The following is an 18,623-nucleotide window of genomic DNA, read 5'->3' on the forward strand; positions in this document are numbered from 1 at the left end:
TACCATTCTATTGAGGTCTCAAAATTAGAAATGAAAATATGGAGTAGGGTTTTGAATCACTCTAGAAAATATCCCTGATTTGCTTGATGTATACTTGTGTAGTGATCAAACTACCTTATAATTGATCTAATTTATTACATCTTTGAAGTTGATTTGGTAATGTATAGAAAAAAAACAAAATTAAAAAATGTCTATATTTAATGATTTTTTTCAATTTGCTGAGTCTGTCAAATATGTTAAAGTTTGGATCAGATTAGATACGTAAACAGTTTTCTTTTTTTACTTAGTTCTTACTAACCTATATGTCAATGAACTCTTGAATGGAGGTTGCTGCATATATGAAGGGAACACAACTTAATGCATAATTTATATGAGAGTCTGCTGCATGAGGCAGATCGATATCTAAAAGGCTTGCACTTATAATTATTGTACTTGCCTTATTAAACTCGAACTGCACCTTATTATATACCTTACGGTATAGGCATGTCAATGGACAGACATGCCTCTACGTACGTGGAGACATGTCGATGAATAGACATGTCTCCACGTACGTGGAGACATGCCTCTTCATTACAATGTCTCTACACCTAAGGTTTGTGCAAAGCAACAATATCTTAATCGTTATTTATTCGGTTTAATATTCAACCACGATTTCTCTTATTGTTTAGGATTTAACGATTCTTCAAATCGTTAATCATTATTGTTACGTGCAATAACAATTTCCATAATCGTTTTGAAGGAGATTGACTTAAGTTGATATGCACGATGATAAATATATACTGGATTTCTTTATAAGAAAAGTCGATTCATATTGATCAAATGAAATGATCAATATAATTGACACTTATGGATACGGTGCTCATATTCTGATTTGTATAGACAATAATAAATATTCGTTATGTATATATATAGATATTCGTATATATAATAATAATGACACTTATTAATATTATATATATATATATATTCATATCAACGATAATATGTATTACTTATACATATGGGACTTCTCCGACCGAAGCTATAAAACATCAACACTCCCTCTTAGCTAGGGAGGAGGATTACAAGTTTTATATATATACAGGAAACTACACATAGTGTAGTAGAAATCATTATATGATATCAGGAGCAATGGCCTACAAGTATCAACACTTATAATACTTACCAAAACTCAACATGCCCAATATGGTATGTGCACTAGCATCAACCATATGATGCCTACCATAGGGATGTATGGAAATCATGGCATACTCACAGATATTGAGCACTTAATATCCACCATGATATATCTCAACAATTTCAGGATATCAACCTTGGGATAACATTGTTATAAGAAATATGCACTATCATGACATGTTCACAGATATCAACCATATGATATCTATCATGATAGATTTCAGAGTTATTGTAAAGTCGACACCTTCCAATAACTACTGAAAATACAAGTGATTATCATTCAGAAGTCGTCACTTCTTAATGAGATGTACACAGGTGCCCAAAATGACAGAAAGAGTTTATATTAAACATCTCTTAGAATATATTAGTACAATAACAATGCTGAGACTCAAAACTCATAATTTTACATTTCAACTATACCAAGCTTACCTCTGAAGTGTTCTACCTTTGTTTTGGCTAGAGGCTTGGTGAGAATGTCTGTTGTTTGATCTTCAGTACTAATATATCTCAGCTGAATTACCTTTCTTTCCACCATGTCTCTAACATAGTGATAAGGTATTTCAATATGTTTGGACCTGTCATGAAATACTGGGTTTACTGAAAGCTTTACACAACTCTGGTTATCACAGTGGATAATAGTAGGACTTAAGGATTGTCCAAACAATCCTACAAGGAATTCTCTCAACCACACTGCTTCTCGTGCTCCTATAGATGCTGCAATGTACTCTGCTTCTGTGGAGCTTTGAGCAACTAAGGATTGCTTTCTGCTAAACTAGGATATCATGGCTGATCCTAAACTGAAGCAACACCTTGATGTGCTTTTTTCGATCTACCATACTCCCAGCCCAATCTGAGTCTGTATATCCGTATAAGTTTAGATCTACATTTTTATATTTTAAGCCATATCCAATTGTTCCACGAAGATATCTCAAGATGTGTTTTGCTACGACTATGTGTATCTGCTTTGGCTCACACATGAACTAACTAAGTGCATTCACAGCATAACAAATATCTGGTCTAGTATTGACCTTGTACATCAATGATCCAATCATCTGCCGGTAGAGAGCGGAATCTGCTGGTTCAGAACTTGTAGCTGCTTCTCTTAATTTGTGTAAGTTTGTTTCCACAGGAGTGGACATAGACTTACAATCCATCACTCCAAACCTTTTTAGAATGTCAATAGTGTATTTCCCTTGATTTAGAATGATCTCATCAGTTTGCTGCCACACTTCTAAACCAAGGAAATAGTGTAGAGGCCCTAAGTCCTTCATATCAAATTCAGCTGCAAATTTTTGTTTACATTTGATGATGAGATGCTCTTCGCCTGTTATTAACAAGTCATCAACATAAAGGATATGAATTAACATATCTCCATTGATTACCTTTAAATAAAGATTTGGATCTGCATCATTCTTTGAGAAGCCAAGTCCTGATAGATAGTGATCTATCCTTTCATACCATGCTTGAGGAGCCTGTTTGAGCCCATATAAGGCTTTCTTTAATTTGCAAACATGAGAAGGTTGTTTATGTACTACAAATCCTTCAGGTTGTTCCAAATAGACTTCTTCTTCTATCACACCGTTAAGAAATGCGGGCTTTACATCTATTTGATGGATTTTCCATCCTTTAGATGCAGCAATAGCAATCACAGCTCTGACAGAAGTGTATCCGGCAACAGGAGCAAAAGTTTATTCATAATCAATTCCTTCTTTTTGAGAGAAACCTCTGGCGACAAACCTTGCTTTGTATTTTTCAATACTTCCATCTGCAGCATGTTTGATTTTGAAAAACCATTTAGAAGACACTACTGATTTGTTCTTAGGCCTAGGCATAATGTCCCAGACATCATTCTTGATAATAGACTTATACTCTTCTGTCATGGCTTCTTTTCAGGCTTGATGTTGGAAGGTTTCCTCAACAGTAGAAGGTTCTGAATTAATGATTTCACTCATTAGAGCAATGTAGCTAGAGAATCTATTAGGTCTTTTACTTTCCCTGAAAGTTCCTTTTGGAGCTGCATAATTTTCAGCCTCCTCAATCATCTTCTTGGCCCATAGTGGTCTTTTCTTTGTCACATTAGTGTCCCTAGGTTCAACCATATAGTCCATAGGTTCAATGTGAGTGTTACCTTCAATTGGTTCGTGAGTCTCATTTTGAATCTCAGAGGAGTGATCCTTTTCACTGTGTTGAGGGGATTCATCTTTTGTTTCATTAACATCCTTAGATCTTTTCAACATCTTCAAATATTACATCCCTGCTTAGTTCAATTTGTTTTTGACCTAGAATATAGACCCTATAAGCTTTAGAAGTTTCACTATACCCAACAAAGATCCCCTTTCTCCTAGAGGGTTCTAATTTAGATCTTTTCTCTTTAGGGATGTGAATATAAACAGGACAGCCAAAAATTCTTAAGTGACCTATGTCAGGTTTTATTCCTACGAATGCTTCTTCAGGAGTTTTGTTGTCAAGAAAGGAATGTGAACATCTATTTTGTATATATACAGTAGCACTAGAGGCTTTAGCCCAGAAAGAGGTGTGAAGGTTTTGGTCATGCATCATGGCTTTGGCTGCTTCTACTATAGTTCTGTTTTTCCTTTCTGCAACCCCATTTTGTTGAGGGTTGTAAGGAACAATGAACTCCCTCTTAATCCCAACATTATTACAAAAAAATTTAAAGTTTTCAGAGATGTATTCCCCCCCATTATCTGATCTAAGAGTTTTTTATACTTCTACTTGAGGTGTTTTCTACTAAAGCTTTGAATTCCTTAAACCTTTTAAGGACTTCATCAAACTCTTTACACTTCAGAAAATATATCCATGTCTTCCTAGAGTAATCATCTACAAAAATGACATAATACAAAAATCCTCTTAAGGAGGGTTCTGACATGGATCCACATAAATCAAAATGAACAATTTCTAATACATTTTTGGATTTACTTTCACTATTATGAAATGTGCCCTTGGTATTTTTTCCTAAGGCACACCCTTTGCAGATTCCTTCATGTTCTTGAGTCAGCTTAGGTATCCCTGTCACCATTTTCGCTATAGAAGGTAAATCACGAAAATGAAGATGCCCTAATCTTCTATGCCATAGTTCACAAGTGTTAGAAGATTCATGAATAAGTGCTTGTGAAGGAGATGCAAAGTTTGTATAGGCAACCATGTCGAACTCCAATGGTGTGAGCCTTCTTGATGGTTGAGTTCTTAGGCCAGGCTAAGACTTTTCCATCCATGAAGGTGATTCTATATCCTTTGTCTTCAAGAATGGATATTGAGATTAGGTTGCGTTTGATGCCTGGTACAAATAGCACACCTGTCAATTGAATGGCAATGCCTGATTTTAGTTGAATCGTACAAGTTCCAATCCCATTCACTGGGTAGTTTGAATCATCCCCAATTGTGACTTCCTCATTAGATTTCTCTATCATAGTGTCTAAGTGCTCTCTGAACCCTGTTATATGCCGAGATGCCCCACTATCTATTACCCAGATGTTGAGGCTAGTTGATACTTGACTGGATAGAGCAAAGTAGAATACAAGTCTTTCAGAGTCTGAGTTTGGCTCACCGACTTCAGCAATTGAGGCTTGAGGCTTAGGTCTATCAGGACACTTTATAGCAATGTGACCATATTTATCACATCTAAAGCATTGTACTTTAGATAGGTCCCTCTTCCTTTTGAAGGATTGCTTCCTGGTTGAGTCTTTGCCTCTCCTCTTCTTGAAGTTATTCCTCTTTCCTCTTTTGTGAGACTGAGTGTTTAGGGCTTGCATTTTTTCATTTTGGGAGTTAATTCCAGTCCCTCTAGTAATCAATCTGGACTCTTCTTGTATACAATCAGTCTTTAATCGATCAAATTTGGGGAGTTTGGATCAAGCACTAATTCCTTGAATAAAAGATTCCCAAGAAGTGGGAAGTCCGTTGAGTGCCAGCATAGTCAATTCCTTGCTATCAAATGTGTGACCAATAGTAGATAATTGGTTTCTTAGTTCCGTTATCCTCATGAAATATGAAGTGATAGTTTCACTTTGGTTCATTTTGATGTGGTGTAGTTGCTGTTTTAGAGCAAGAACCCTACGAGTATTATTTATCTCAAGCATGTTCTCTAGTGTTGAAAACATTAGATAAGCAGTATCTAATTTTGATTTAATTGGAACAATGTGATCTTTTACTCCATCCACCAATAGTTTCATAGCTTTATTATTATTTCTTGTCCATAGGAGTTTCTCGTCTTCTTCATCGGGCATGGGTAAGGCCTTTTCCACAAGAGTGTTTAATTCATGTTCCTTTAATGTGAGCATCATTCTAAACTTCCAAGATACAAAATTTGCAGCTCCTTCAAGTCAATCCTCTGGCCTAACTCCACTCACCATTTTGACAAATATAGAAATCTAGAGATTTTAATGAAGTTTGGTTGTTTCCCTCCTATAAATTTGATCGGATCTTTTCTTCAAACTAGTTTTGATACCATGTTAAAGTTTGGATCAGATTAGATACGTAAACAGTTTTTTTGTTTTACTTAGTTCTTACTAACCTATATGTCAATGAACTCTTGAATGCAGGTTGCTGAACGTATGAAGGGAACACAACTTAATGCATAATTTATATGAGAGTCTGCTGTATGAGGCAGATCGATATCTAAAAGGCTTGCACTTATAATTACTGTACTTGCCTTATTAAACTCGAACTGCACCTTATTATATACCTTACGGTATAGGCATGTCAATGGACAGACATGTCGATGAATAGACATGTCTCCACGTGCCTCTTCATTGCGATGTCTCTACACCTAAGGTTTGTGCAAAGCAACGATATCTTAATCGTTATCTATTCGGTTTAATATTCAACCATGATTTCTCTTATCGTTTAGTATTTAACGATTCATCAAATTGTTAATCATTATTGTTATGTGCAATAACGATTTCCATAATCGTTTTGAAGGAGATCGACTTAAGTCGATATGCACGATGATAAATATATATCGGATTTCTTTATAAGAAAAGTCAATTCATATTGATCAAATGAAATGATCAATATAATCGACACTTATGGATACGGTGCTCATATTCTGATTTGTATAGACAATAATAAATATTCGTTATGTATGTATATAGATATTGGTATATATAATAACAATGACACTTATTATTATTACATATATATATATTCATATCAACGATAATATGCATTACTTATACATATGAGACTTCTCCGACCGAATCTATAAAACATCAACAAAATATGAGCACCAAATCTTAGTCCAAGTCCAAAATCAGCATGCCAACTCCAAGTTTGATGACTATGCAAAGCATCGCCAACATTTTTAAGGTGTGTTAAAATATTTATTTGTGGCCATTGATCCATAAACAAATTTCTCCATGAGAGCAACATAAATTATTATTTGCTTTATTTGTTATTTATCAATCGAGTATGATCAATAAAGTATTTTGTAAATTGTGATTAAGAAGTGCAGTGTGAACTTTCAGAAATTCTTATTGATATTTGGGTTTCCTTCATTTGTAGTCATTTCCATTATTTGTTTGGAGAAAACATTTAACATGGGTATTTTTCATATTGAGATCATTTGATATTTTATTTGTGTTTAGGATCTTTTGGAGTGTCAATTCACTATACTCAAGTTTTTTTTTGTTAGTTCAAACATGCTCATTTTTCTTCAGGCTTTTATCTATTAAAATAGAGATGTTCATTCTAAGATATGAATTTACTTTCCTGAAGGTTGACTGGGATACAGAAAAAGGTTGCTTTGAGTCCATTGCTGCTGCTATTGGGGATTTCTATGCTCTGCATCCTCCACTTTTGCCAAATCCCTCCGAAGAAGGACCGAAATTTTATCAGATATCAGAAGGAAATGGTAAGCCTCATGTAGCCTGCTGGAAGTGGAGAGAAGGATGATAGTGTTTCCAAAATTTTATTTAGGACTATGTTTTTCTGATTCCTTAGAAATCTTAATGTGTTTTTAGTTGTCTATTTGCCGTTTTCATTTTTTGATCTATATCACTGTATTGATTAATATTTTGTTAGTCCTGCAAATGAATTAGAATAATATATTAATGAATCTTCTTATGTATTTAGATAGTAAGAATTTTCAATTCAGGTCTTTTGTGACTGTTAATATGAGGTGCTAGACTACCTATTCTAAGTATGAGATAAATTCTATTGTTGCAATAATATGTTCCTAGTTGCAATTCTGCTAGGCTTTGTAATGTTCAGCTCCCTATTTAATATTTGTTAAATAATAGTATCTATTATTATATTAAGAGTTCAAATTCATTGGTAGCACTCAAAGTCATTGGCTGATAAAAACTTGTAGTAGGGATTTTAGGTTGTAACTTTTTAGGAATGTATAACTTGATTGATGTATCCTTACGATTCCTTAATAGTAAATGAGCATTTGATTATTTTACTCCTCTCTTGTATTTTGAATCTCAAAAACCTAAATTGGAATTAAAGCCTTACAGCCAAGACTCAACTTCTTTGGGCATTGAGACATATTAGGGGGTGTATAAGATTGGATAGAATGGTCAATCTTTAAGCATATAAAGTTTGTTCTTGGTTATCCATCATACGATCAAGTATCTTATATTGTTTAGAAAAAAGAAATAGATGGAACAAAGGATTTTTATAGTGATGATGAATGAGACCGTCATTTTGCCATGAAGAACTATACCCTAGCTAGATAGATAAATTTTAAAAAGGTAAGAAAACTACCAGTCATGTTTCATCCTAGCTGCCAGAGTCCTAGAAACATTAATAGTACTACAAAGTAGAGTTAGATGCTCATATATGATTGGTGTTGTTGTTCATAGTAGGGCATGCAAGCTATGTTACATGGGGATACATCCAAACCCCAAACCTTGCATATCCATCCAGTGGAGTTGTTTCCAAGACATGGGGATGGCATTGGACACCCACTGTTGCTAAGATTTTGAGGGATACATCTGCAAAACAGCTGTTTGAAGGCTTGACACCCTAGAAAAGCTCAAATGTCCCTAGATTTTATTGGTTAAAGAAGTGCAAAAATCAAAAAAGAAATGAGAAAAACTGGCATGGGGGTCTATACAGATTAACGATGAGGAGGAGGAGGTGCAGCAGGGATTGGTTGAGGTTTCATTGTATGATCATAATTTGATATAGGGAGTGATTCAGAGTTAAGAGGCCAATTTTGATATAAATAGTTCAGCTGAGGCTCAACTGTAGGAGGTCTAGTTGTTGACACTTATGTATTTTATGATTATCTATAATCTTGCTGCTATGCCTATTGTTGGACATTTTGTCATTTTTTATTGCTGCTATACTCAAATCGATGAACATTGAACATCGAATCTCAATTCTGATGCATTATGTGAATTTCTAAACTGGATCTATATCAAACACTTACTTGATCTATGTTACCATATTGTTTAATTGTCTTCCTATACATTCAATATATATTCTACCCTAACTTGCCATTCCCAAAATTTTGCCTCCTGGGCTCGTCTCAAAAAAACATCCTATTTCCCCCTGCTGTCATTGTCCTGGAAATGTCATGGAATATGGCAATAGCAAGTATTCTTAAGCATTTTGGTGTTTTTGATCCCATCTTTGGATTATAGTTTGTTGTTTTATTTTGCATATTTTTGTCCTTGGAAAAAAGAAAGCAAATAGATAGAGATGTTCAAGTTTGAAGATTAGATGACACATCAATCATACAATTCAGAAGTTGACCAAAAATGGAGACCCTGGTCATGGCCAACATTGAAATATGAATAAATGTTTGTTGCATATTTTTTAATATAAATCCTAAGCTTCTACTGTACTACATGTAAAAAGATCAAATTCTCTAGATTGTCGTTTCTGCTTTCAAATAATGATTAAGTATTTTTACAAACGTTGTGCCCTACATTCCTATTACTATTGTTTCCTATGTAGTTGTGCAAAAAGAATTGGGTAGAAAATTCAACATTGAAATCAATATGCAAAAAATGAGCCATGAAGAGGCGACATCAAGGCCTACAAAATGAAGAGCTCTTGAACGACAATCATAAACCCCAAGAGAGGTGTAGAGATCAAAATTCAACTCTACAAAAGAAAGATTAGCTTTCTTTGCGAGTGATCTCAATAAAGTTAACTAGCTCTGTCTATGGTTCCAAGAAATTAATCTGCTATTATTTTAGAACAGATTATGCAAGTTAACCTAAAAGTGTTTTAAACTGAAAATGATTTAAGTTTATTAACCAGCTAAAACACTTAAAATGAAATGAATGATTAGTGTTTATAAGAAACTGAATTGCAGAAATTAGTGTTTAGAGAACAACTTGTGATCAAAATTTGGAACTTGTTGGACTGAACGCCAGTGCTTAGCGCAAACATCTGTGTGACACATTGTAGTCTTATATGGCTGAAAAGTCCAGAATGTAAATATGTCCCAAAAAGTGTGCCCTGTTGACACAAAAGTGAAACTGGAATAAGTAACAGAAGATCACTAGTAATGTGGAGAAAACAATAACAGGAGTATAAATTATTCTATTGCAGAATAAAACAACAAAATCATAAAGAAAAAATGAATAGGGAAAGATATCACCAAATCCACAAAAGCTTGGAAATCATCCTCCAAAAAGGAACCTGTAGCTTAAGAGAGAAGGAAATGTTTTTGGTGGCTATGAGGAACTGGCCTTCAAGTCAAGTACCTGGATAGGTTTTTCAACCTCCACAAACAACATATTTTGATAATAATATTGAGAATGCAAAATCAACGCTAGTAAAATAATTGTACTACAATAGTGTTGACGTGGCTAAAGTCGTATCACTACAACTCTATCCGGCCAACACAGAATAGAATTTACTAGCTGAGTATCCTATCTTCTCTTGAAATAAGGAGATCCCTAATGCTGTTTAGATTGATCATTGGAGATGACCTCAATGTTTCGACTGTCAGATCATGACTACAGGATAACTCAACGGTCTGATGTGTTTTGCTGGATACACAAAGGGGACTTACGGTTAGGTAGAATCGGTTATGTTCGTACGGGTTCCCTAAGACTCTACGGTCTTGATTCCATCAGATTTTACCTTTAACATGATGTTGTTTAGGCTTCAATTTTGATTTAAAAAAAGGAAAAAAGGGAAAGGGAAAGGGAAAGAGAGAATATCTAATTAATCTACCTAAGATAGCATATTCAGAAAAATAGACAGAAACCTTAAAAAAAAACAGATTTAACATTATCAGCTAATAAAGCACAATGCTGTAAAATCTAGTGCAATCTTCGAAGGGAGTTGGATTTTCATTTGATTAAAACTTAAATGCAGAATCAGACATCCATTCATTTGATGTTTAACAACCGAACAAGAGCATATAAATTGGTTCAGACTAACCATGCAAGAGGAAATGGCAATTAGTGAATCCTTAATGGTATGAACACTAAGGTTTCTATCAAATATGATCCTAAAAATACTATCTGAAATCAAAATACATAACAGGAAAATTAAAAGGTGAAGAAGGAGACCATGCACTCAAAAGGAAACAAGACAACTTTAATATCCATTAATTCTGCATAAATTTCGCCAGAGTTTCAACAACAATCTTAAACTTCTTACAAAATGAGGGAGAAACCATCCCTTATATAGATTTTCAAAATGGATGAATGACCAAGATCTATTCTTACAAGTGGCCCAGATTCATCCTACAAAATATGGCTGCCCATACCTATTAATGAGGAACAAAATATCCCCCATCAACTACCAACTAACTAATAACTACCAACTACCCAACATAAAGTTGCTCCCCAAAAAGTGCACCTGCACGGAGCTCAAAATCTTCAATGACTTTGGGTAGTTGGAAAGAAGCTTTATCTTGAAAAAGTGCATTTGGAATTTAAAAGAAACAAAGATTTTTAGGAAAGCACTTTTTCCTTTCCCGGGGCAGATTCTTTCACCAAAAATTCAACTTCCTCGCACAAGTACCCTTTCCAAATGTCCCAGTTTGCCACGCGCTCTTCCCAAACATATTCTTGAAACCTTATGCAAACAGTGAACAACTCCTTTTTAGAGGGAAAAGGAGAATTGCGCATTTTGAACCACGTGCCCTCGAGATGAGTGTCCACTATCCTCAACCGCTTGCGCCAATCTGATTGATGATCCCCAAAACGCAATATGTATATGTGCAGCTTGCTGATGCATTCTATGTCTTCTACAGAGTGTAGTTTTATCGGCCCTCAACCTGGCATTCCATCGTGACACCACATCAGCATCTCCCATGGTATCCTTCCAGCCAATGACCAATGCCTTAAGGATATCTTCACCAATGCTCTCGATACTAGACAAGTCCTCCTCGCATTCCTCTTGATTTTTTCTGACGATGTCCGCCATGTCCATCTTCATGCTGACAATCCAGAACCACTCCTTGAAAGTATTGATGTCATAGGGATCCAAGATAGTATGTAGTGTGGGAATCTGAGTGTGAGTCCAAAAAAGAGCCCTCATGAGTGGTTGAGCCATGCCAATTGTCTCCTGGATTTTCGCGTACTCCTCTACCTCCACCATCTTCAGCCGAGCTAAATGTATTTTGATTGTTACTTCAAATACATCATCGGTGATTCTCTTGCCTTAATGCCCTGGATCCATTCTCTGACTGCCTTGGCAATGTCACGCACTCCTTCAAATTCAATTGTAGTTTTTTGTGCCAACACAAATGGAGGAATTTGGGACTCAGCAGTATGTTGCAGCGGTCTTAACAGGTGGTCTAAGTACCCTTTGGCTTGCTCAGCACGAGCTCGGTACATATCCCTTTCAGCGGTTATTTCATCTAGCTGCCTGAGCATATTTTGTACAGAATCCTTGAGTTCTTCTCTCCCCTTCTCTTTGGTTGCTCTCCCTATCGGGATGGATGTGATGCTATAATCGGCTAATGCAACCTGATCTGTTGGTTTATCCGCAGGTGGGGCAGCAATATGAATCGTCCGGTTCATTTGCTCATCCTTGGTAATCCTGGAGTTAGTCTTTGGCTTTTTCTTTCCTTTAGCTTTTATTTCTCCTATTCGAGAGAAGATATCCTCCTGGTCAATCGGTGACTTGACAGTCACTTTCCGTTGTGCCTGAACTATCAACCAGACATGAGGGATGGTCTGTCCAGACGTGACTTCCAAATCCCCACTCAGTTCTTTGGATGCCTCAGCCGATTCACTGCCTATCCGCAACTGATCGGACATAAAAGGAGGAATGGGTGCAGTATCCGGTCCTTTACTCACCATTGAGTTTTCTCCCACCTCACTGAGCAATTGATGTGTAGCTTCTAGTAGTGGCTGCTCCTTAGTTCTACTGGGTTCTTGGGTTCTATCTTCTTCCTTTTCTCCCTCAACTATGGTGTCATCCTTGTTGCCACCTTCTTCCTGCCGCAACTCATGTCTGCTTCCTTGTGTGGGCTCTTGTTTGTCAGCCCCTTGATCTGGCGCAATCACTCCATCCTCGACTTGATTTTCAGGTCCCTCCAAACCAATGATCCATGCTTCTATTTCTTGCTCACTTTGTGTTCGCGGATCATTTGCATCTAATGCAATTGAATCATTTTGTGAACGTGGAGTTGGTAGGTGATCAAGCTCGACCACATCATCCTCTGAACTCGGGTCCTTGGACAAGGTAGTAACTTCTGGCCGCCTGATTGGTATTTTTTCTCTTCTTGTCCTTTTTGACGTCCGGGTTCCCCTACTGGCCCTTGCCTTCTTTCTTTTCTTTTCAGGTTTTTCAATCTCCTCCCTTGGTGCGCTTGATGTTCCCTCGTCTTCTAAAGACTGGGAATCCAGACTACCCATCATATTATATGTAAATTGGGTTCCCTCATGGGTTAGCCTCTCTATTTGCTGGGCTAGCCAGTTGTCTGTATATCTTCTTGGACCCTCCATGATGGCTTCAAAGTCCGTGATTGGGTCCTGAGCCCAATCAATGGCTAGCGGGAGGTCTTTGACTGCCTCATACTCCTGAACCTACAAGTAGTTCCCATAGTCTGTTACCTGATCTGGGACCTAGCGGTACTCATAAAGTCGCATTTGTTGAACACTCAACCTTGAGTATTCTCGTCGGTGGACCTCAAAGTCATCTGAACAATTTCTCCAGTAGTCCTCTATGGACGCCTTAGCCCTATAATGCCTGCCATAGGCCTTCTTTCCCAATCCAGCAGGATCAAAGTACTTACTGGGGAACAACTCCTACAAACAATATGATGCTAGCTCATCGAATGATTCCTCGGCTTGCACAGAATTCTTGAAGTGCACATCAAGGTTGCCTATGATCATAGGGAATGTGAATCCCAACTGCTTTTTGTCCCTGAGTATGCTGCCTACTGGGTGTGCCTGTCTTGCAACCTCCATGAGGACCAATTTGTCTGATGGGTAACGGGGAAGCCGATACGATGTTCCCTCAAGGCCTAATATTCTGATGTAGGAGAATCTAGGGAACTGAATAAACCATGCACCGTACTTCTAAATCAGTGCGGTAACTTGCTTTGATAGTCTTATGTGCAACCCCCCTTGCATTACTTGACCATGCACATTGTAAAAGCGTCATTTACATACTCATACTGACCAATCACATATGCAATGTTGTTCTTCTCTCTTTGAGTTATGTCATGGTAATGCAACTGAGGGTAGCAGTCATACACTTTCACCTGAGTTGGGCCATTCCCAATCTCACCCCTCTTGATCAATCCTAGTAGCGACTGGTGCCGAGCAAACATATAGACTAAGTAGGAGGTCATGGTGAAGTACTTTTTCTCCTCGAGCTCAACCAGTTGTGTATGAATGTTGTCGCTAATGATTTGAGCCCAGTCAAACTTAGCCTTCCCACTGAAGACTTGCTCAGTAAAATAGAACATCCATTCCTCAAATAGGTTGGAGTGGGGAAGTCCCATGACCCAGCTAAGCAAGGTAACCATGTCCCCATATTCGTTGTTAAACTCGCTTCTGCGGGTCTTTTTGCCAATCCTAGTGCTCGGTTCTTTCTTTAAACCATTCTTCATTTATTAGTGTTTTGCACTAACTATGATTCATGTCATAAGCGATTTGGGCTTAATAAATGGTTACTGCAGTGGCACGATCAGGAAGCAGGATATCAAATGTTTCTCCAATAGCCTCAGGTGTGAAGTTAGCCATCACCATTCCTTTTACCACCGCTAATCTAGTTTCTGGCTAATAATGCTTAGCGGCTTCAACCACAAGCTCATAATTTTGCACGGTCGGTGGGAAATCAGCAACCTAAACGATACCACTCTCCAACATCCGTCTGGGTTTGCCATATGCATTGGGAGAGTACACCCTGTTTCTGAAGTCCTGAATGTCTATGTGTTTGAGGTCTGTATCCCCTATATTGTTCCAAATACTTTGGACTTTTGACTCTTTGATTACCCCCCCTGATACTGATATTTCATTTTCTCGAGCTTGCGAGGGGTGTCAACTTTGGAGGTCTGCGATGCTCCTAGCGCATTGGGTGCCCTTGAAGACTCTGTTGTCGATTTAGGCATTTATCCTGCACACCCGGACACGGATTATGAGGCAAGCCTTAATGCGAAAATATGGGTTAGTACTTAGTAGTGCCCACAAGCAGTGTTAGCATGAGAAATTATTTAAACAGCCACACAATTTTGAAACTTGAAAGCGTTTTGAAACAGGCTTTTTAAACAACTTTAATTCTGCGTTTTAAATACGATCGGGACACTAAAAATTGGTCAGTTCTTTGGTTAGTTGGTCTGAGCAAATTTTGAAAATGTTGCTCTCTATGCTGCTAAAAGGTTGAAAGCTGCAACGGTTAACCGGTTAGCGTGAATAAGTGCTTTAAATTTTCAATTTCGCTTGTGCCAATCGTGAAGATGAATCTACGCTTTTCGCGGTTTTGGACCAGAATTCTTAAATTTGCCTAAGCCTAAATTTTTAGATGGAAGGGTCAATTTTGACAAATGGTAGTTGAATGCTGTTGTGAGTTGTGGTAATGTTTTCTCAAATTATACTCTTCACAGTCTCTTGCATTTATATTTATATTTCAACCCTAGGTTAACTAGCATGATGCTTTTTTTGCAATATTTTAACCATTCGAAGGGTGGAATCTACAACATACCTGGTAGTGAATTGAAGAAGTTTGTTGTGATTGCAAATGCTAAATGAACTTGACGTCTAGCAGTGAAACTCGAGCTTTCCAACACAACTACGCGATTTTATCTCATTCCAGAATGTCGAGCTTGGGTTTTAAATGCCAAAGTCACTTGGCAAAACTCGGCACTTTCTTAAGAAATGTGCGATTTGATTTCTTGCAGAGTTGAGGCAAATGTCGAACTTCCCATCATGTGCTCTTGCTTCCAAGGAGATTGTGTGAACTCAAAGATTTTAATTTTCCCCTCGCGTGATTTGAACATCCTTTGGCAATCTCGGTCTAAGACCAGGTTTTGCATGAAAATGAGAACTCTCCTTTTGCGATTTGCTTCGCTCCTATTCTTGACCTGTTTGATTGTGGGCCGAAAGAAACACGCATGACTTCTCCTTTATCTACGTGATCTTGCCCTGAGCTAAACTTCGGAATCATTGAAAGAAATGCTCGACTTTGCCCCTTGACTTTTCGCCCTCTTTCATTCTCGGGCTTCTAAAAAAATACGCAATTATGACCTCCTAAAGCTCTTTCGGCTGAATGAAGGACTTCGGGAGATCTTATCTTTGTTCATTCTCAGCTTGTTGGACCTATTCGCGCGACTTGGACCTTTTGTATTTGCCCGACTTAACCAAATGCGGCTATATTAGAGGACCTACGAATTTCAAAGGGGGTTTTGCATTTTCGAGAGCTTTACCTTATATTTCGGCTTCTCAAGCCGATTTTTTGTTTAAACTTGTCTTTCATTTCGGGATTCTAAGCCGACTTTGAACTTTAAAAGAGTTTTTCGGGCAAATGGAGACCCTTGCATGATTTGAGTAATTTTAAATTGTTACCTTTTCGGCTTACAAAGGGATTTCGTGAGTTTTAACTTCAATAATATTTCGGCTTTTAAGCCGATTTTGTGCGAATGGGGTTTCTTTTACTCGTTTCAGCTCAAAAGATACTTTTGTGAGTTTTATTCACTTTCGGCCCATGGGGTCTTTTTGCAAACTCGAATTGGTGACTTTGTAAATCGGCCTTGCAAGCTGATTTATGAACTTCGTGCATTTCTTCCTTTTGGGCCTTGGACCGCTTTCTACACGATTTGCACCTTCATTGTTTTGAATTTCGGCCTTGGAGGCCGATTTGCCTTTATTGTCTCTTATTTTGGCCTTTTAGGCCAAATTTTTAGCTCTTTGTCAATTTTGAACCTCACATTTTAGCCTAAAGACCCGATTTTGAAATCTTTGTCTCACATTTTGGCCTTTTAGGCCGAATTTTGAGAGATTAGTCTTAAATAACTTTCTCACAAGTCATGACATCTTGCCAATATTTGCGATTTTTTACTTTAAGACTCTTTATTCATCTTCCCTTTGCGAATAGAATTGCGGTCATCTTTTAAGGTGTGAACTCTCTAGGACTTAGGACTCAAGCCTGGCTCAATCTTGGGTAGGATCACCTCCTTAACACTTCAACTTCCTCAACGTTGCATCTTCTCTTTGTGAATCTACCAAAATTTCCCTACTCAGGACCTCAGCGAGGGCGCGACAAAAACAAAAAGAAAGGGGGGACCCTATCGGCGACGGGGAGTGTGTGCAAGGCACAACAAATAGCATGAGAATACTAATTTAAACAAGCAAGAGAGTGGTCCCATAGTGCCAAAGATACAAACACAAAAGGGATTCAAGAACACTAACAATGAGAAAATAAGAAGTTAGAGCAACAACTTAAAACAATATCATGAGAAAGCCAAGAATGATAATGCTGGGTTGTAGAGGCTACTACTACACTTCCATGAATTTGCTAAGCACAAGATTACTCTTCACACAATTAAGATAGTTTCAAGAAGTTCACAGTTTGCTAAAATAGAGAGCTAGAGTGCAAGAAGATTGATTAAATCAAGTATAGATTCAATGAGAATGGTTTGTATCCCCTCAAAGAGAGGGGTGGGTAGTTGTTTACTACTCTATCTGGTAATTAAATAAGGAAGTAATAATACAGATGACAATGCATACCAAACACGAGTAAAATATATCTTTATTCACACATGAAATTATTACAGAGAAGAAGACCAAAGATGGTCATCCAAGGATTACGATTGATCCGACTCTATCCTACTACCTTCCTTGACGATATACAACATATTTAAAGGACCGGATGGTTGCCAAGGTAAACACAACTGTCAACCAACCAACACATATAACTACTCAAGAGTAACAACCCACTTAATACAAACAATTAATACATTGGCAAATAGCCAATATTATTGAACATAACAATAGGCATTTTATGCTGACTACAGTAGTCATTCCAAATCTCTTTCAGATAGTTACTTGCCAACTCCAAGAGAATGGCAAAGTTTGAATTTTTGAAACACCTAAAAATAGTCACGAAAAAGTGAATCATTGCAACACACTGGTGAATGTTCACACAGGGTGCTAGAATCTAGACAATTTGATATGAACAAAGGTCCAACACACTAGAAATGATACAAACAAGATGTTTAGGTTTGTGCAACGTGTTACTGTACCATAATAATTTGAGTTGAACAAAGGTCTAACACGTTAGAAATGACTATGTGACATGTTAGTGTACCACAATAAATTTGAGCTGAACAAAGTTCCAACACACTCAAAATAACACAAACAAGATGCTTGGGATACAAAGGTAAGGAAAAACAACACTAAAAACCAATGAACCACGGGGACTCGTCACCCCCCAAAAACAAAACCTTGTGTTTCCAAGACGAGGACGACCCTCCACTGCCCCTCCGTCGTCGTGGAATGCAGGAAATATCCATGAGACGCTGGAGACCCCGAGACACCTAGGGGATGCCTAGGCATCCCTCGAACTTCCAGGGACGTCTCAACATCTCCCGTCCTAGGGATGCAAAAAGTAAAACAAAAACAAACAAACAAAAAAAAATTATTGAAATTTGTGCCTTGGCTCAAGCCCTAGAGGCACGTGGGCCCCAACCAACTCCTCCCTTCTCAATAAAACAACACATTAGCTCATTTTTTCTTTCAGATTTGGTTTCCAAATTTTTTTAGCAGCAAAGTGCCAAGGAGAGAAAAGAGTGAGTAAAGGTTGAAGAGTGAGATTGGAGGGTTTTGCATGTGCAAGAAGGGTGAGGACGATTTTGCAAGTACAAGAAGAGAGGAGGATTCCATGTCTGTTTGGAAGGATTTTTCAAGGAAAATGTAGGTTTTTTTGACTGTGTTTTCAAAAAAAAAATTTGTTTTTTTTGTAAGTTTATTTTTATTGAATCTTGATGAGAAAATGAAAAATGAGCAATTTTACATTGAAATGAATGTATGAATATGCATTTCCAATTCTGTATCTCTTAC

General features: G+C 37.4%; 1 protein-coding gene across 1 annotated transcript in view; it reads left to right on the top strand.

Moving 5' to 3' along the window:
• Nucleotides 1-18,623, top strand: part of LOC131041394 (DNA mismatch repair protein MLH1) — a 383,111-nt gene that overhangs the window by 352,974 nt on the left and 11,514 nt on the right. Inside the window, exon 14 of the mRNA XM_057974450.2 lies at nucleotides 6,910-7,045. Within this exon, the coding sequence (XP_057830433.2) occupies nucleotides 6,910-7,045 (136 nt within the window). The remainder of the gene's footprint in view (nucleotides 1-6,909; nucleotides 7,046-18,623) is intronic.

Source organism: Cryptomeria japonica, chromosome 11, assembly GCF_030272615.1.
Source record: "Cryptomeria japonica chromosome 11, Sugi_1.0, whole genome shotgun sequence".
Classification (NCBI taxonomy): Eukaryota; Viridiplantae; Streptophyta; class Pinopsida; order Cupressales; family Cupressaceae; genus Cryptomeria; species Cryptomeria japonica.